Raw genomic sequence first — 22112 nt, 5'->3', positions numbered from 1 at the left:
TGACAATACCCATGAAATCAACCTCTAATAAACTCCTCTACTTTTATTGTATTACTGCATTTATATTTTATATAAGCGTTTTTGCCTCTATTTGTTATTTATTAAAAAATTATTTTATCATATTTTCCACAAAAAGTTTTTCCAGGAACTAAAAAATATTATTTTCAAATTTTTAATTTTATTGAAAATTTACCAAGACTAACTAAAAACAAAAGGATGTTGTTACAGTAATTCATTTTCCGAATTTGGGTAATTGTAACCAATACAAATTCGATTCAATGACTAAAATTTGGTTAAATTAAGGTATAAAAACCTCTCCGAAATATATTTTTCTCTCTACGATATCAAAAAATATGTTAATTTGAAAAAAATAAATGTTAAGAACCCCAAATCAAAGGCTTTCTACAAAGCTGTGAAGTGAGCAGTTTATAACCCTATGCCTTGTTAAAAAGTTGTATAATATTAAATCTAAAATCAAACCGCAGCAAAGATTCAGACTGACTGACAGACAGATAGCCAAACAGACATCTTTTTAGTTTTTATATCGTTTTAGTTTTTATATCAAATAGTAATTAACTTATATGTACATTATTTTAAATTTTTTCTGATTTACTCACTGATTTCAAAATCATAGAAATACTGAATACAAAGTTTTCCTAATAAGTACTCTTCATAATATTAAACTTATAACTACTGCGTGCTGTTAATTTAAACATTTATTATTTTAATTTTAACCTTTTAATTATATGACACTGTATACATTTAATATAACAAAATTTATTCAAAATTCCATGATTATATAATTAATTAGCCCGAATTTCGTTGTATAACATGCATAGTAATATACACGAAATCCATTGAAAAATCCATAAATATAATTGAAATAAATTTATAGTAAAATATTTGTATTATAATAACATATTGCAAAATGAAACTATACTATCATCGTACTGATAATATCGCACCAATTATAATTTTCCATATAATATCGTAACAAACGACATGCATAACACTATGACGTGTTGGAATTCATGAAAGAGTAGTAGCACCCAAAAAATAAATAATAATTTAACATATAACATTCCTTTTTCTATGCCAGAAATTCAGATTACAATTTAACCTCAAACCAGTTTTTCACCTATTTTTGAAGTAATTTTTTCTCAAACACAGTAACTCGGATTGGCATCAAATTTTAACAAATTATATGAACTTGAATTCAATGAGATTTGCATACATAATGTAATATGACATTCAAAGTACCAAAATTTCTTTTCCCGAGTTATGACTTCTCTAAACTTGCGAAATGGAATTTTCCGATTCCCTTTTTTCCGAAAGGTATATTACTTTAAAATTTATTCTAAACGCATGCACCATTACATTATTATGATATAGTAGGAACCTATTTCAATACAACACTATTTTCATCTTCTATAGACATAATACTCGTACTTTCTAGGATGGAATTTCTACAATAAAATTGTTTAAGAGAAACGTGCTATTTTACGAACCGATTTACCACATCTTTGTGCTAGTCAAAATGCTATATTTACCTATAAAGATTTAGTGGTAAATATGCAATACGTGAACTTAAATCTAAATATTATTATAGAGCATACTCAAAAAATTTTCAAAATTTTAACAGAATTTTCAATATATAAATTTAAAAACTTAATTCTTACTTTAAAATTTAATTTTTTAAAAGGATTTAAAATATTAAAACTATTAAAATAACACAATGAAAATATTAAAATACTTCTTTCCACAAATTGAAAGTCGAATTGTTATACATAGGTGCAAATATTAAGGATAACATTTTAAATCGAAGTAGAATTTATTAAAACGATGAATTTGTAACAAATTTCAACGGTATAGCACAAAATTTAGTATATAGATGTTGCTAAAATATTCAACGATAAACAAAATACACTTAATACTCTATATATAACGCAACATAATGGTAATCGAGTTATTTAAGTGTTATACAGTACGTAATATACAATACAAAATTATTGGGATAAGCAAACAAAATTATGTTCGTAAATTTCACTCTTTCTCTCCCGCTTTCTCGCGTAAATATAACGATTCTTGTTGTGGTACAGAAATATATATACAAATAGTATATATAGCAATTTAATTTATTGTTCGTTCAATTTTCCTTATACAATAAGTACATACAGTATTATTCAAAATAAATAAGAACAATGTAAATAAACTCATATTATTTAGGGCACTTTTAAAATACACATTTAGATAGTAATGTGTGCTTCTTTACCTACTGTTGATACCGTAACTTTAATGTTAACTGAAAAGATTAAGTATATAACTACAACGACAGATATATTATCAATATTCATACATACATCCAATGTTTTGTGAATTTTAAACTTACTGTTTAATTTGTAGCAAAATAATGTTTTGAAATTAAATGACAGACTTGTAGGTAAACAATTTGTTGAGCAAACCCATTCAAATTTATTGATACTTCGTATATATTTTAATTATATTGTACTATTTTAATTATATTTATTTTAAAATGTTCTAAATTTAATTTATTAGCTATCATTTTAATTAGTATGTCTTAATTGTATTAATTTTGTATAACAATGTTATTGTTATTGAATTTTATAATATTTCCTGATTTTCTGAAAAGTCATTTCCCTGAAACAGGGAAATGACTTTTCTTAAGAAATCAGGAATATTTGTAAATATGTTTGGGAAATCATAAATGAAAAAAGGAAATTACTTGATTAAGTTTCTCAAATATATTAAAACTTTTCAATCTGTCAAGAACTTCTGAAATACAACTGTGTTCCATTTAATAAAGAAAACAATCCTAGTTTTAATATGTACTTATTTACTTTTATATGACTATTTCTTATTTTAACATATTTCAAATTTTAAATTAATTTTATGGAAAATATTTTAATAATTACTTACTTAAAATTTGCCTAAAGTTTTATTTTATAAGTCTAATCCCATTTAATGTGAATTTTAATACTGTATATTAATGCCATACTTAAATTATTAAAGTCAAAAATGTTTTATTTACGCATACACCAGCATGTTATAGCATAATGAGGTTATACAAATATGTGCTGTAATAGAAGGAAATGTAAACATAATCTGACATGACTTAAAGAATTCAAGAAATGTTTTATATTGTGTGGAAAGGGTGTTTAGAAAACAACTCTTTATAATTATGTAAATAATAATTCACGTAAATATAAACTACTAAAAAAGTTAAAATTGCGTCATCATAGGAGTTTTGTTTTCTTAACAAGAGAAAAATAAGAGAAGTCCTTTATATTTCTAATGTAAGAATAACATATAAAAGCGAAAAAACTACTTATATTATACACAGTCATTTAGGATTTTAGCTTTAATAAAATAAATTTTTCTAACTAAAATAATATTAGCTACATTACATTATAAAATATTGTGATAAATTGGGGCTGAACTTAAGTAAATAAATTCAATAATATTTCGAGTATTTCTAAGAAGCAAGTTGTATAGGTTATTTGTAAACAAGTATATATCAGAGTTTTTATGCTTTTCAATATAAATGTTTATTGATCTTTTATGGTTAATTTATATTCTACGTCACACCTATAAAATATTTACTTGAAATACATTACAAATTTCTATATTCTTATAGGACTAAAGCAAATTTTTTTTTCTTTTTCCTGAACCTATTAAAATTTCTTACGTCGTTTTTTAGTTTATTGTGTTTGCTACCATAAAAAAACTATAATTTTTAATACATTATTCCCAAAATTTCGAAAAAGGAGCAAAAGTCTTTATTTTGTGATTTAAATATTTTAGCTTTCTTTTAAAATAGAATTTCATAATTTATAATCAAATGAAAAGTAAAACTAATCAAAGTTTTTCTTTCCAAAGTGACGTGAAAACCAAATTAGGCTAAAAAAACAAAATACACATTATGAAGTAAACATTATAAAAGTCAACAACAACAATTACTTTCCGAAATTTTCCATTTTGTTTTCTTATCTAATTTTCTCCTGTTTTTCATTTTCTTCTTTTTTGATTTCTTTATTATTATCCGGATTTTCCTCTTTTTTAATCAAAAAATATAATTTTGTTATTTTGTAATCTGAAGTGAAGAAAAAAACAAGAAGAAAAACATTGAGCAGGAAAGGGAATTAAAATAGCACACAGAGCTAAAGTAAAAGTGTTCAATTAACCATAGACTGAATGAGATAACAAAAAGCATCCATACATACATAACATATTTAATACAAAAGAAATAAAGAATTACTAAAATTATAAGTTTTTCCTTCTATTTAATGCAATTATTTCGCATAGTAAAGCTATTGAAAATATTTGAAGTGGTGAGAAATTTAAAAATTTCAATTTTGAAGAAAATTTTGTCTCAGGTATTAGAACAAGCAGTAACTTTGACCAATAATAATTGTCACATTTTTCCATTGTGATTTTATATTCTGAAGCATATGATCGATTTAGAACCGTTAGTTTTTAACACAATGTGCGACATGCTCTTGAATCAGTGAAATGTTCTCTATCAATAAATAAATAAAATTGAATTAGTTACCGCCCAAACCACATAAGTTGTCATTTTTATATTAATATGTATTTAAATTATAATTACGGGCTTGCCGTACTTATGAAGGCAATTAGTAACATTTAAATTAAAATATACAATTATATTTAAAAATTTTCATATCAAATTCGTTCATCTTTCGCACATTTTAGTAAAATTAAATTTTGCAATTCACTGCAAATTATTCGTTTATTAAAATTTCTGTATTTTCATGTAAACAAATACAATTATAGAACAATGGAAAGGATAATTACAGGATAGGAAACTTAGATAATATGATTTAGAACACAAAATTAAGTAATTCATTTGACTGACAATGTTCTATTGTTCTTAATGCAATTAAATTTAATTTATATCCTGATAATCCTTTTGAAGTACTATTAATTATTACGAATAATAATAATAATTAAATCATAAACATGTAATTAGTTTAATAATTTTGTATTGTCAAAAATTTAATGAAATTGTAAGATTTCAAGATTTTTTATGAAGTTTTCGGAAAATAATCAATTCATTTTGTGAAATGCTTTTTAAATAAAGGTCAACCTTGTTAAATAAAGGTTGGCATTTTCAAATGTAGGTCTGGTATAAAAAAATATCTTAAATTTTAATCGATTTTCTGTTTTAACTGAAATATTATAAACTTTTGGGCTAAAAATTTTAATCGATAATTCTTTGGCTATTCTAAATATAAAACTTTGGATGTCAAAATTTTAGAAATTGAAAAAATTTTAAAAATCTCCAAAGATTTACAAATACTCCACTTAAATTATTATTTTTCTTTTTAAAGAACAATTTTAAAAGATATATTTTCAATTCATATTATTTTCATAAAATAATTGACCATATCAACGTTCACTAAATACTTATGTACCTACGTATTGTAAAAATATGATATTTTTTTAAGTACCACTCGTTTTTTAACAAACATTTAATATAAATAGAATTCCCATGATAAAATTTTTGTGAACAAAAAAGAAAGTACTTCTTTTACTTCCGATTTATTCCCCAATTTTAAAGAAAAATAATAAGAAAATTTCAATTTTTTATTAGTTTGTTCCAAACATTTATTGTTTATTATAGAAATATTTCAAATGTGCGCACACAATACTTACCGATTCCAATAGAAAATATATTTTAATTATAATATTAAATTATATTAACAAATTTGCGGGCAATTTTACAAAAAACTTAAATTACAAATTGTTTTACTTTCGAAATTGTATACAGTTGTTTTGAAAATATTTGTAAAACTCTTTATTTGTATAAAAAATATTGTAAACCAAATAACAAAAACTATAGAGGCAGTTTTTTAAGAAAAATTTAAGTAGATGAACACATATAAATCAGGCAAATTGAGGAGAACTTAAGAATTTTAAAAGAATTATTGAAAATTTTTATTTTGTTTAATTTTTTATTTAAAAATTATTACTTTGTACCACAACAATCTCTATAAAGTTCTTTCACTTTTGTACTCATCTATATAATGTATTATAAACGACTACAAAATTTAATAATGAGGTACTGAAAAATTTTGAACCAAAATATATAATAAGTAAAGTGAAAATAAAATTAAGACACAAAAAATAAAATAAATATATTTTCTAAGAATTAAATAAAATTTTCAACTGAAAACCTTGATGAGAAAATTGTCGAAATCAAAGTACCTACTTAAAACGGAAATTTTATGTATATACATATATATACATATTTAGATTTATATAGAAACATGAGAAAATGCGCATTTTTCATCTATAAAATTATTATTACTGTTATTATTCTGTTATATAAACATCTATACAGAAAAAACAAAAATATTCAAATATACACCAGTATATTTGATTAAGTTAAACAAATATACATACAAATATTGTACCGCCCATATAAATAGGTAAATAAAATATATTCGAAATATTATTAAGTAAAAGGAAAATCCTATTATAAAAATTTTCAAAACTTTAAACCCCACGTGAATATCTTCTATAAATTCTTTATTAATAAGTCGAATAATAAAAGTATGCATTTACCTTATATATAGCAATATAATACCCATAATATATAGTACATCCACATAAATATTTGACTATATATGAGCGATTTCATTCTTTATATTTGTTATATAACTGTTATATTAGTTATATAATATTTATTTATGAAATTTTATCTGACCCAGTGACTTTTGTATTTTCAATTTTTATTTTCATGCCGTTATCAATATTTACAGTGTTATCTTTTTTCTTTCATTTTTTATATACTTTTTCTATATTCTTGAATATAACAAGGCAAACACAATAAAAAGAAAAAAAATATAAAATTAAACAATATACCTAACTGTTCCAATTACGAGAAAATAAATCGATTCAACCTAATCACGTTAACAAAACGAACCATAAAGAAAAGAAAAACAAAATAACAAAAATGAGAAAAAGGAAATTTTTTTCCCTCTATGCTTAAAACATAATTTTGCGTCTTAATAAAAGAAATTTTTTTTTTATTGTTCTACCAAAGTTTTTTCCTTGAATTTTCTTTTTGCACACATTTAGTTTTCACAAAATGTTAATAACAGTATATGTTGTACATATTGTTAATTTTACTGTACTCAGATAATTTTCTTAATTAACACGTGCCTCTTATAAAATAAAAAAGTTGAAAGGAAGTTGAACAAAAAGGTTGAAATTAAATAATCTTGAAAATTAATTCAATTTTATTTTTTATATTAAATGGAAAAGTTTCCATGTAGAGTATTTGCTACACTGACCTTTGGCAAGATAATAATAAAATCCTTCAACTGATAATGCCGCCACATTTCAATCTGAAATAATGTAATTAAGTAAAATAATTAAATTTCGTTAAGCACCTCTCATATCTCTATAAAGTACATCAAGAATTTTATATATTTTCTAAAATTTTTGTTCTAAATAAATTTGTACGTTGAAGATTGATTCATGTACATTACATTTAATTACAAGAATAGCAATAATACAAATATTCACTGATTGTTCTCCTTCTCCCACATTATTAAATAACACTATCGTTGAATTTCATTTTGAAAATCCAAGATATTTATTTACATGCTTTTTGTTTAAAAATCAAAAACAAAAAACATGGCAACAAAACAACAGAAAATCTTATATTCCCTATTAATTTTTTTATCTCCCAGTTTTTTCTTATGCTTTAGAAAACTATATTGGTAACCCGATATTATTTCGAAAATACATTTTTCATGTTACCTCATTCTATTTTATTTTTTAAATTATTTTTCTAGTTTTTGTTACAAAAAGGAAAAATAAATAAAATTTTTCTTCTTTTTTTTTTACTATGTACTTTAGGACTTATCGCTCACAAGTGACATTGATGAAAAAGGAGAATTTATTTTATTCACCAGGTGGACATACATTTTTGATGCCAGTCGATGATGGATTCAAGGTAAAATAGAAAATTTATTATAATACTTGTATAAAATAGCTTGGGCAGAGTGTTACGTTGAAAAAAAGTAAAATAATTGATTAGTTCTTATAAAAAATCTTAAGAAGCAGTAAAATAAGTACCTATGGAAATTCAGTTACAAAGATAAGAAGAATAAAATTAAAAATCATGTAAAAGCGTTGGCTTAAAATTTTAAAGGCATTTTAGCGTTTGAAAGACCAATTTTTAATGATAACATTAAAATTACGACATTATTATGTTAAGATTTTAAAAGTTTTGAAGGATTATCTTCCATACTATATTCCTTGATATTATTCTAAATTTCAAATAATCTAGTATTATTTACAAATTACTATTGATACAAGTGAAGCTCATGATATTGAAAAATGATAAAAGTACAGTTATTGCCCGACTCACTTGAGCTTCAAATCTGAATAAATTTCAAATAATTTATTCTGTAATAGGATTGTATTGTTGAATCATATTTTAACAGACGCATTTTCCAAATAATTTAGTACCATAATAAAAGCTTATCTTTCTTTAATTCTGTACAACATTTTTATATATGTAAGTGAAAATTTACATTACAGTTAATTCTTTGAATTTTTAATATTTAACCAACGCTTAATCACTCTGTACTTCAAAAAAACGTTGTACAGGAGAACATAAAATAATATACGTAATTGTTATATGAGATGATTGTTCCGGTGATAATGATGATGGTGCTGATGAATGATAATGATGTTATTGATAACGATGATATCATTATCATTGTCAACATTGTGATCAAGTTTATTTTTAATTTTTATATTCGCTTTTGACGTTTTCTTGTTTTTCTTTTTTGTTTTTGTTTTGTACATTTCCTCTTTTTATGAGCATTGAAAATGAAAATTTTTTTTCCCCATTGAAAATTTATTTTCTCTCTTTTTCTTTTCTTTTCTCTTTCTTTTTTTTCACTTCATTTTGTCATTATTTTTTCTTCTTTTTTATTTTTAATATTTTATAGTCAACATCACGTAGCGGACTTGTTGATGCGAAAGTTATTGATGGTCATGTTATACCAAATAATGTTTTATTTACATCAGCAGTACCATTAGATTCACGTTATACAAGTGAAGCTTATGCTGACAATCTTAAAGTTACCATTAGCTTTTTTATGCAAGAGAATAAAAGTAAGTACAAAATATCCTGAATAAGGAATAATGAATGAAAATTTCTTTTGTGTTGCTATATAAATAATGTTAAGGATGTGAGGAGGAATTGTTAATTTGATTAAATGTTTATAAATATTAAATTTTATGTTTTTTTTTTTATTTTACATATATTCATTTATTTTCCTGGTTTTCCTTTTTTTTTGTTTTCTTTTTTAAACATTATAAAATAGATCCGTGTATGTTGTTAATTCAAGCAAATTATAAAAATATAAAATAAAGTTTTTCTAGTTTTTATGTTTTGTTTGTGAAAATAAAACTTTGGAACAAAGTTTTTCTTTAATAAAAAGCAAAAAAAAAAATAAAAAAAACAAATTGGGGGATATTTAAGAGGAAAAAATAAAAGAGGAATAATAAAAATTGTAAAAAAAGTATTAAAGTTAAAATTATTTTTTAAATAAAATATTTACATAGAATACTGAAGGAAAAATTTGTAAACTGACCTGTCCTTATTGAATGTTTAGTAGGTGTTGTAATATTTTCATTCAATCTTTTATCATAGTTTCTTTTGAAAATTATATGAATTGCATATTTGAAATTTAATAAAATTTCTGTAATACTAAACTGTCGGTAATAAACAATTACTTTTAGTTCATTGTTCTAAAACTCTTATAACCATTCCAAAATAATAAAAAAATTTGGTTCAAAATTTTGTTTTAATAATTTTTTAACATCAAATCCAAAAATTATAATCAAAATTTTCGTATTGCGAAAAATAAATGTTGCAAAACAAGAATAGTTTTATATTCGTGATCAGTATTTAAAGGAATTTTATATAAATGATTTATTAAAATTCGAATTTATACACGTTTTTTTATAGTTTTGCTACATACATACTTAAATTGATATTACGAAAAATTGCATATATTTAGAATACATTTTCTTTTCCATTCTTTTCTTAAAATTTCAATGCTTTTTGCATCATCCACTAGCTCCTCCTAAACTCCTCGAAATTTTTTTTATTGGACTATTCTAATATATGATTTTAATGATACGATATTAATATACTTACATCGATGATTTTTTTGACGCTTGATTTAAAGCAAAAATAATAATTAAATAAATTTTTTATTACGTGCACAAAAATTTCACAAATATTTCAAGGTTTTTTTCTGGTCCCGTATAATTTATAAAATGCTACAAAATTCTACTTAATGATTTCTCTGCAAAAAATAATATAGCAACATTCTTCTAGCCTCTAAATAGTTATAAAAGAAACAAGTATAAAAAATCTAAAATATTTCATAGACTCTTTTTGTTCTTGTATATTTAAAGACATAACTTTATGAAAATAAAAATTTCTCTAATGAAATTTAAAGCTTAAGATTATAAGTTTTAATCATTATAAAAAATGACAACTAAATTCTATTTTTTTTTATTGTTGACTGTTGAATGGCAGTAAATAATTAATTGAAAAGCCATAGAAAAAATTTTTAAAATATTTAAAAGAACATTTGCAAGCATATTTTTAAAATAAAAAAAAAATATATTTTATTTTCCCCTTTTTATAAGAGAATGCTTTATTTCTGAGCACATTTCCAACGAAATTGTAAAAATATCTGCTATTCACCATACTTCTGTCTTGCCACTTAAAGCTCTACTTATTTATCTGAATTGACCCATCATATGTTAATAATTTTTTACCTAATTTTTCTTCTTATCCTGAAGGTATGCAATAGTCATGATATATTTTGGTATAATGATGAGAGAACTTTTTTAACTTGTTCGAAGGAAATGCGTTACAATACAATTGATTCATGATTAAATGAATTTATTTTATACTGGTTGAGATTTTATTACATATTGCACATATGATATATGAAGCCTTCAAAAAACAACATTACATTTTCAAAAAAAATGTATAGTAAATAATTTCTATCAAGAAAATTTGTAAAAGCATTATGTAATGAAATTTTTAGAATTCGTAAGAAATAACAAATTTCGCATCAAAAAATATAGTTTATTGCATAAATTCAAAATGCAGTTTTAATTCCTGAAAAAACTTTATTATTTTATTAAACTTTATTATTATTGAAAGAATTTTTCGCATATATGGACAAAATTTTTCAATTTTTTTATTAGGTAGCACACATATATATTTATTATGTTCAAAAATAACTGATAATCTTAAGGATTACATTCAAATAAACGAAATACAATATATATTTATATATATATATATATATATATATATATATATATATATATATTTATATATACTCGTATTACTTTTTCAATTTTGTTACGCAAATCATTGGAATGAAATCCGTACGAAGAAGTAAATTAGTATCTTCATATTTAAATTATATTCTTGTAGAAATACTGCAAGATATTGCAGCTTTATTACATACAGATCAAATTTGTTGCAATATTTTTATAACCACATGCTCATAAACTTCTTTAAAATTTTGAAATTCAAAAATATTTTTACAATTCCTTATTTTGATTATTGATTGAAAAAGTAGATTTTATACCCTTTTTACATCCTGAATTGTGTTCAAAAATCAGAGAATGTAGAAAGAGAGCGTAGCAGACTAAAAGTAATTTTTATTAAATGGCCAAAATAAATGATATTTTCAATATGTACGAAAATATATGTAAGGCTGACTTTATTGCAATATATTTTTTCTAAATTTTCATAAAATATTGTTTAAATATTTTGTATATAAAACTGCATTCGACTCCGTAGAGTATTTAGAGGCATTAATAATTTTTTGATATCTAGTTTTCCTGCTCCCTATATAAAGCAACTTCATTTATTTTATTATACAAGATCTTACGCATATGCTATTTAGATTATATACAAGTTTCCCTCTTGTACTAAGTTTTTATTTAAAATAAAGGCATGAATGTGTGACATATAATGCATATTTAAAATGCAATAAACAAAAACGCACTTGCTATGTGCAAAAATTCTGAAAAGTAAATAAACGATGTGCATCAAAAAATCATTTACTTTAGGTTAACTTTCATTTTGAAAAATGTAAAAGGGAGAAGTGTAAATTATTGAGAATTAAGTTTATTTGAATTTTTGAAGTATTGACAACAGAATCTTCAGTTTTTCAATCACTATTTTTATACTACTATGCTTTCATCAATAAAGTTATCAACAATTCTTTATATATATAACGCTAATTGTTCTACGTATGTATGCATATCTTTTCTTGCCGTACTTGTAATATTGTATATATATACCACTACTTAATTTTGACTTAATAATTTTGAGCTTAGTCAAGGTTTAAGTTGAAAAATTTAGAAATTTTCTGCGTTATAATGCAATTTAAACTAAAATTTAGTTTATATGAATGATGTAATACAAATTCTGCTTTATAATATGCATGAAGGAGTTTAAAGGATTATCTACAACACCAAACAACTAAATGCATTGCGTTAAGTCCTTTTATCTATAAAGTACTTCATTTTTTTTATTATAATTTAAAGAAACTTTTTTAACAAAATTTTTTCTACCGAAAAGATTCCGTTTTCATGCTGGTACCGGTGGAATCAACATTATGCAAAAATGCTTTTAAATTAATTCCAAATCTAAATTCACTTTTTTTGCATATAGAATATACATAATAAGTACATGTACGGCCATACATACACAATACAACAAAATTAAACTTTTGTTTTATAAAACACACACCTAAATAACATTTTTTGCGTTAGTGTTTTTTTTTTGGTTTTTGGAAAACCAAAACTTTTTACATTTTATTTTTTGTTGTTTAAATGTTTAAATTAATTTTTTTATGTTTTATCATTTTCTATTGTATTTGAATGCTGGTTACCATGAGTAAAATATGAACAATTTGTGCTTTGGTTAATTTTGTCTTTTTTTTTTATAAAATGCTCCTAATAGTTAAAGTAGCGTACAAAATGATCCTCGTTTAACTGTTATCACAATATATTTTCAACTATTCACTTTAATTTTGTTATGAATAGTAAATTGAGATGAAAATAATGAACTTTTTAATATTAAAATGAATGCTCATATGAGAGTTCGGAAGTGCACAAAGTAATTCGGAAATTTTCATTTAATTTGATATTATAGAGTGTCAATATATTAATTGTATTTATTAATTTTTTTTAAATTTTTGAGATTCCTGTATGCATAAATGATGTAGTAATAAAAATGCTTCAAATTTAATAAAAATTCGATTGTAACATGTAAAAACTCCCTTTGTAACTATATGTTTGTAAAATGTTCTTAAATTTTTTTAAAAATTCAAGTAAATCGTTTTAGAATTTATAATAGTTTTAGTGGAACATAAAAGGATAATCGCATACAAATTGCGAAAATTTACAATTAATTTCATTACTCAATAATAAACCCTAATTAAATTAAAAAATTGAAAAAATTCCAAGAGTTTCCGAAATAATCTTTATCATATATGTATGACGATTATATTTTTTTAATCAACAGCAAGCAAAACTATTTTAATATCTGCCCATTAAATTCGTATAAATCGTATAAATTCAGCTGTTCGCGAACATTTTCAAAAAAATTTGTGTAAAGCTTAATTCAACGCTTCACAATTTTAAAACATCAAAATTACAGAATTTATTTTTCATTTTATAATAATAGCTCTATGTATAAAAAAATTCACTCTGTAAATAAAAAACTAATGTAACATTTTCCATATAATTTTTTGCTTAAAAAAAGTTTTTTTTTCCAGATTTTTAAAAACAGAAAAACCTCATTTAACAAAAAAAATGAAGAAAAACTTTTTAAAAGGACCCTAAGTATATTTTTACTTAAAACTCTTTTAAAACTGCCATTTCTACAAAAAATTGTTTCAACTATATAAGAAAATATTAACGATTGCAAAATAACATAGCAGTGACCTTATGGCTTCCATTCTTAAAAGCAACTAAAAATTAAATTCAAATAAAACTAGATTTAAATTATGGCTGCCGTCGTATGGAATGCCGTAAAAAGAAAACATCAAAAAACTTTTTATGGAAAATTGCATTATGGCGAAAAAAACAGAAAAGTTTTTCCAAAATGTCGCCTCAGTTTAATTCAACTTTTCTAATATTTTGATTTTTTTTCAATATACAATGCACAATAATAAAACAATATCGTGCTCGAGTATTTTATTAGTAAACAATTACTAGAAGAAAATAATATTGTGCTAAAATAAAAATTTTCGAATTCAAAAAAAGTTTGTTTTAAATTTACATTTTAACCATAAGGTTTGCAAATTTTAAGTTAAATGTAAATTTATTTTATAACTAATAGACCAATCATGAAGACTATACAAAACCGTAAAAGTCTGCAACATTTCTACTAATTTAAACCAAAAATGTATAATAATTCGTATGTTAATTTCTATGAGGTTGAAAATCATTTTGCTAATGAATAATGAAAGAGAGCTATCAATTTTACTTTCAGAATGAATAGTAAAGCATGATTGTATTTCAATTTGAGTTCATCTATATCACTTGATGCGCATTCTTAAATATTTTTAAAAAAATTTAAATTTAAGTACAAAATAGTAAAAATTACCTTAAATATTTTTATTTGTTACTTCCTATACCGTCTTCATACTGTACTGTTTCGTTATTATATCTCTTAATAAAATTAGCATGTGCAATTAACGCTATTTTAATACAGAAACATTACATTTACATATATATATATATATGTATAAAATAAAATTCTTATTACAAACTCCTTACACTTATTATAGAAACATAAAAAAATTCAATAAAACTTTATTAAACTTTTCTAAATTTTGAACTCATACAGATCAAAATTTCAGTTATAAGTTATTCACTTCTACTCCACAGCTCTACTAAAAATATTTAGAATTAATGAAAAAAATTTTCCTCCTGCTTCCTCTGACTAGGATAATTTGTAATTTTTATCACTTTTTAATAGTTATTTTATAATTCAATTATATAAAATGACTGCAACTATGAAGGAAAAGAAGAAAGAGACTATAATGTTTTTTTAAAAATTTCTTTAATATTGTATAAGGGTATTGAAACGTCATGTTCTTCATAATATACACATATACATATACACATAACATAATTTTTTTTTTGAATTTGTATTGCATATAAAATAAAGAGAAACATATTACATAATACAGCAAATTTTTCTAACATGTACTAAAACTACTATCATAAAAATTCATTAAAAAATGACCCCATTTTATTATTAGCACATTATTATAATCGGTTTCGAAATATACAATAAAAACAAAATTCGATATTTTTTTTTTTTTAAAAACATTAACAGCAAATGAAAATGGGTCATAATAGTCATAAAATATTTATAACTCATAAAATTAAAGTTTATCCTTTGCGTTATTTAAAGTGAAAATTTCCAATGAAATTAATTTACTTAATCTGTTGATTTTCTTTTTTTTTTCTAAATATATTTAAAATAATTTGATTGTTTTATGTTTCCTATTTTTACAATGCGGATATGTACATATATATTAAGTAAACATGGCTAATGTAATTTGATACCAACGTTCCAATAAAATAGAACAATACAATATCGTAATATAGGCAAGAGGCAAGAGTAAATATTATTCCAAAATGAATATTGTTTTAACTATAAATACAAATTTGAGTTAAAATCAAAGGCGGAATCAGCTGTTTTCAATTAATTCTTTCATTTTCTAAAATTTTTAAATATAAAAAAATTTAAACACAAACAACTGATACAACTGACTGAAACAAGACAAAAGCCAAAAAGTGTTGAGACGAGAAAGGATGCTTTATTCTGAGACCACATAAATAATCATAAATTTATATAGTTACTTGTTAAACAAAATTTGTTAGAATATTTTAAAAAATTTTAAATTTTAAGTATTAAATTAAATTAAGGGATTTACGTAAAATTTTCGTAAAAAACCGGTCAACTTGCGTAGACAAATGAAAATCGAACATTAACAGCTATTCTAAATTTCATAAGAAATTTAGAGCTCAATGCTATGTTTGTGGCATTTGAGGACTTTCTTAAAACTGACATAGCAAATAAAATAATAAAACAACAAATTATCCAACTATTTAACAAACCACATATCACCTTCTTTCAAATTGTTATTATTTGTCAAAAAATATGTTCTTTTTAAAATTAATTATGTAGTTATATCAAAAGTACATGAAAAGTTTACAATTGTTAAACAATCAAAAAACAATACAAACCAACAATTTTGCAAATAAATTTATAACATGACATACATGTACATGTGTGTATATATACATACTTTGTAAAACAAATAAAAAACAAAATCAAAAAAGTTTATTTTCAATTTATTCTTTTATTTTTCTTTTACAAATCAATTTTTTTAGTGTATGTTAAATCAATTACAACAGTAGGTGATGCAAAACATCCAGTTGGTGTTGTTATGGCAGAAATTGTTAAAAGTAATATACCAGTAAGAAATGGTGTTGTTCATCTAATACAGCGACCCCTTATGATTGTTGATACAACAGTTGATCAATTTTTAAAAGTAAGTACATTTAGTTTCGAATCAATAATGTTTTCTTTATATTTTTTAATAATAAAAACAAAAATATATTATAAATGAAAAACACAACATCAAAAATAACAAATAAGATACTTTATGAAATACACGTAACAAAAATAAAAATTCATTATATAGAAAATAAGAAATTCAATATACATACACTCAAAATAATGTGGTAACAACAAGAACTCGTAGTTACAGTGCAAGTAAATACCTTATGCAAGTACAGAATAACATAAACGGTTATTAAACTACGTAGATTGTATAATTGTAAGTTGTGGTTCAAATAATTATAGGAAGAATTTAAAAAAAGATTTTAACAAATATTTTTGGAAAATTAAAATAATTTTAAATTTTTGTAAATATTTTAAAATGTGAAATTTTTTCACTTAATTATTTTTTACAAAATAAGAATCGAAACAAATAGCTTGCAATTATTAATGAATTGCAATTATAATCTTGAAAACTTCCATATACATATAACGTATATTTATAAATGTTGTGTTTGTAATGCAACATCAATTTTCAATAAGTTTGCCGTTAAACGTTAAACTAAAGAATGAAATTTCGCCTAAAGCTATGCAAAAGTTAATCAGTGATATTTTAAAAATAGTATAGAACAAAATACCTTATGGTGCGCCTATGATTGTACAATATGTAAAATTATATTGAAATTTCACAAATAATATAAAAAAACATTTCTTGTCCTTAATTATAATAACCAAATAAAAAATAGTAACACGTTCATTTTGTTAATTCAATTATTAATAGAATACTGCCACAATTTGTTAGAAAAACGTTCAAATTAATCAATTATGATTACTAATTGTTACCCATTTAGTACAATAACCTAAACACCATTTTAAATAAAAATATTTCCAAATTTACAATGAAACTTAAAAAAATATTCCTATTTAACCTTGAGCAGTTTTATATATAAAACTTTATAATGAAATTCATGTTATGAAAATTAATTATTTGAACAATTTTTAATTAAAATTTAAACAAAACATAGCTATAAGCAGTGTATAATTTTTCACTAACATTCTGAGAATTTCAGAATAAAATTTTTTGAAATTAACTTACAATGTTCTTTATATCATAAAAAACTTTATTGTGCAAAATTTTCTAAAAAAAAGCACAAAAAGAAAGTATTTTACATTATTTTGGAACTCATTTTCCGAATTTATTTCCGATAAATTTCAACAACACAACAAATAAAATTTATTGCCCTTTATTGAGCAAAATTTAAAAAACAAAACTTTTATTCATTTACAATTATTACTATATATTATATATATGTATATAGCCTTACAGGCTAATATAGTAATAAAATTTTTTTTTATATACCATTAAAACTATAAAATTTAAATTTCATCATCGGTATTCAAAAAACTATATTCGTTTATAAAATTTTAAATAAAACATTCTTCATCCTTATTTTGTTACTGGAAATATATAGGTACATTTTAAATAATTGAGAAAATGAATAAAGTTCATTAAATAAATAATAATAATGACGCTATTTCATAATTACAGTTTATATATCATAGAATTAAATAAGAAAGCATTCGTAGTCAATTACAATTAAAATTTAAAAATAGGAAAATTTATTGCAAATCCGTCGTTGACAAATCCTATTCTTCAATAAACCAACGAAACATAAAACGAAAACATATAAAAATTTTTTGGACTTTAATCTAAGCGAATTGCCCAAAACATACTTTTTTATATAATCGAAATTTTTATATGTACATGTACCTAATGTTATATATTCCAAAAACTTTCGATGTAGTATCATAACTAATGAACTGAAAGGACATATAAGAATGAAGTCACATTAATAAAATAGAAAATCAAAAAAAAACAATATAAAGCATTTTGCATCATTCTTTGTTATATCTGTTAAACAATAAATACATATGAGGCAATTTCCTATTATTTCCTTAACATTTAACATATTGACTGTAATGGTATTACCGGTTTTTCATATTTTACATAAATACATATTATATGTAAATAATATACATATAATATACATATAATACCTTGTATATGTACAAATTATTATTCAAAAACAATAAACACTTACTTATTTTATTTTAATATATTACATAATATTATAATTATACATGCATATATAACATGCCTATATATTACAGTACAATGTAACTTTGTTATTGCATTATCATAAAACTTATACATTTATACACATTATATTTGTACCTATTATGTACTCAATAAAATAAAATTATTGCATAAATATAATAAATTAATTTGATATTATACTATAAGTATACATATATACATATATATAAATTGAAATAAATATAAAATTATATATATATATATATATATGTATTTATGTATTAAAATAAAAATAGATAAAAAAAAAATAAATATAAAACTAGCTGCTCGTGCTGCACTGATTATGTAGTATTAGCACGCAATCAGCACCTTATATATATAAAATAACTAGTCATCACAATAAATTTAGAAAGCTGGATATCGCTTGCAAGAACATAAAAAAATGTACATAGTTATGAAAATAATAATTTATATATTATACTCGTACACACACACTACAAACATTTTTATTTATGTATAAATATACTTGTATATGTATAGTATATAATATATAACACTATACACATATACATACATTATGTCAAATAAAAATATATGTAAAGAAATTTTTGGATATTTTTTTTTGTATTTTGTACAATATCAATTTATTATATTTTTATATTAATGATTATTACAGGAAATCAATAAAAGGACATTAAGTATAATTTTATATGCAAAAAAAAAAAACTCTAGAAATATATTATATATATATACAATGAATACACATTCAAATACATGAATATATACAATATAAATACACACATATATACATAAATATATACAATATGAATTGGAATATAAATAGTTATGTATTAAATATTAAATATAAAATTACATAATATGTATATTTAGTTTATTCTAATATAACTCTCTGAAGGAAAAGAGGAAAACTGTCTAAATCGATTTAGCAAAAATCGATCTCACTAGAAATCTGTGTAATATATTTTTATCGACTGTATTCAAATATATGACTGCGTAAATTTCGGTTCTATTCGGAATTAAATTTGGTGAGAATTAAAAGTACTATGATATTGAAAATATGGTTAAGTTTAAAATAGAAAAATATAAAAGAATTCAAGGAAATGTTAACTCAAATTTTATTAATTCGGCTTCAGATATATTACTTCAAATTTCTTTAAAAATCACTTTAAAATTTCTCACTGAATTTATTTAAAACTCTAACAATAATTCTGAGTTAAGACAGTTTTGTCTTATACATATTTACCATATTATCCAGTATTAATAAAAAAGAAGTGTTGTATGCATATATATATACAACACCCATACTCTTATAATAATCTATATAAGATTAATATTTTGATGTGACCAGCTACCCCTTTAATTACTTCAGAGATAAGATAATAATAATTTTTGATAACAAAGTGAAAATAAAATTTCAAAGCCATTTTACTCGAAAAACACAATTTTTGAGTTGTGACTGGTGTATTCTCCCAAAATGAGTAGTACTTGAAATTTCTTTATGCATATAAGTACATAAATATTAAATTATATTTGTATACAATAATTCATAAATGTAAAGAATTCTTCCTATACCATAAATAAAATAAAATAAAAACAAAATGTGAAATATATTTATAATATTATGTATGTATATTAAATCGAATAAGATAATATTGTTTTACATAAGTAAGACCTTGCAAAAAGAGAAAAATAACAACACATATACTTTATGAAAATCGACGGCACCTCTTATTCTAGATAATATAATTTTATTTTTATTCTCAGCACATAAAAAATGTAGCTTTTGCCAAAATTTAATATTATACACAATTTCGTAAAAACAAAATATTATTGATATATGTACATATATATTAATATAACAATATAATAAAATAACTATAAATAAACAAAATTTATTTTTATAAATTTATGTATAATATTATATATTAACTAAATATTTTATACAACGATGGAATTATTAGCATGAAAACTTATTTTATTTAAACTAATTAACCTAATTATGATTAGTTGTGTTCCATTTAAGCGGATTAAAGAATCATAAGAATCTTTTCTGATTCCAAGAATCTCTGATTCTAAAATCATTTTAAATTGTTAATCCTCTTTATCTTATTGGTTTAGGTGAAATTTAAAGCTTTTTTAATAACTTATTAAAAAGGTTCTTAATTACCTGCAAGTAATTATGCATATAAGTACGAAACTAATATTTTACTTAAAAAATTTATTTTTCTGAATCATTATAATTCAATAAGAAAAAGGGTGAAAAACAACTTGAAAATAAAATTATTTTTAAAAATATTTAGGTGTCTATATACAAACATTCATTTTGCTTAAACACTTGTAATCTTATAGAATAAAACTGCAAACTTAAATATTTTTATATGAAAATCAATCTATCGAATTTATATACTTTTATAATAAATATTTATGTTTTGTATTTTTACGTAATTCCAAAAATTTTACAATAATTAAAGTGAAATTTATTTCATACAATTTGAAAAAGTGTATATTGAAAAAAATTGCCTACATTTAGGATATTCTCAAAATAAATTTTGTTTAAAAACTTTCAACTCTTTATATTTTCAATAAATTAGTGATTTATTAGAATTAGAAATCTTCAAATTAAAAATTATTTATTAGTTGAACAAAATTAAATTATTTAGGTGGATTGTGTTGCATATAATTATATACACTAAGTAATAACAGTTTTAAAATACAAAATAAATAAATACAAAAGATCGTATGGAAGAAAATAGGGACTAAAAAACTTTCAAATTTAAGAATTTTAAACAGAAACGAAATGCTTTTATATTTAATTTTATTAAATAATTTTATTGAATTTTCAAAATGAGATGCCCCCTTTCTATTAACACACTCAAATTATTAAAATTTTTCCATCAAATTAAAGAGCAACTAATATTTAAAATATGTAAACTAAATATTTTTTTCTCTACTAATCAGACTAATCAAATATAAAATATAAATCATTTTTATCGTTCTAGTATCCTTTAATTTTTATTATCAGCCTAAATAAATTAATAAAAATATTATCGTTATTAAAAAAGGAATTTATTGATAAAATTCAGTAAAAAATATAATATACACATTTACATAAAATGTCAACAAAACAATAAAAAAGAAATTTAAAAATAAAAAGCTGAACTTTAAATTGTTCAAATTATATGCGAAATATAATAAAATTTTAAATAGAAATAATTTCCATAAAAAATAATTTAAAAAATATTACAAAAATGTGAATGTATATTGTACACATACGATTATCTATATAGAATTCTCAAA

At 22.1% G+C, this 22112-nt stretch overlaps 1 protein-coding gene across 1 annotated transcript in view; it reads left to right on the top strand.

Moving 5' to 3' along the window:
* LOC129612354 (fasciclin-1-like) overlaps positions 1 to 22112 on the top strand; it is a 123949-nt gene that overhangs the window by 24613 nt on the left and 77224 nt on the right. The window contains exons 5-7 of the mRNA XM_055525914.1: positions 7909 to 8005; positions 9012 to 9177; positions 16528 to 16688. Coding sequence (XP_055381889.1) covers positions 7909 to 8005; positions 9012 to 9177; positions 16528 to 16688 — 424 coding nt within the window. The remainder of the gene's footprint in view (positions 1 to 7908; positions 8006 to 9011; positions 9178 to 16527; positions 16689 to 22112) is intronic.

This window comes from Condylostylus longicornis, unplaced genomic scaffold (assembly GCF_029603195.1).
Source record: "Condylostylus longicornis isolate FDR11 unplaced genomic scaffold, ASM2960319v2 ptg000004l, whole genome shotgun sequence".
NCBI classification, from domain to species: domain Eukaryota; kingdom Metazoa; phylum Arthropoda; class Insecta; order Diptera; family Dolichopodidae; genus Condylostylus; species Condylostylus longicornis.
This window is presented reverse-complemented; position numbering and strand designations above follow the sequence as displayed.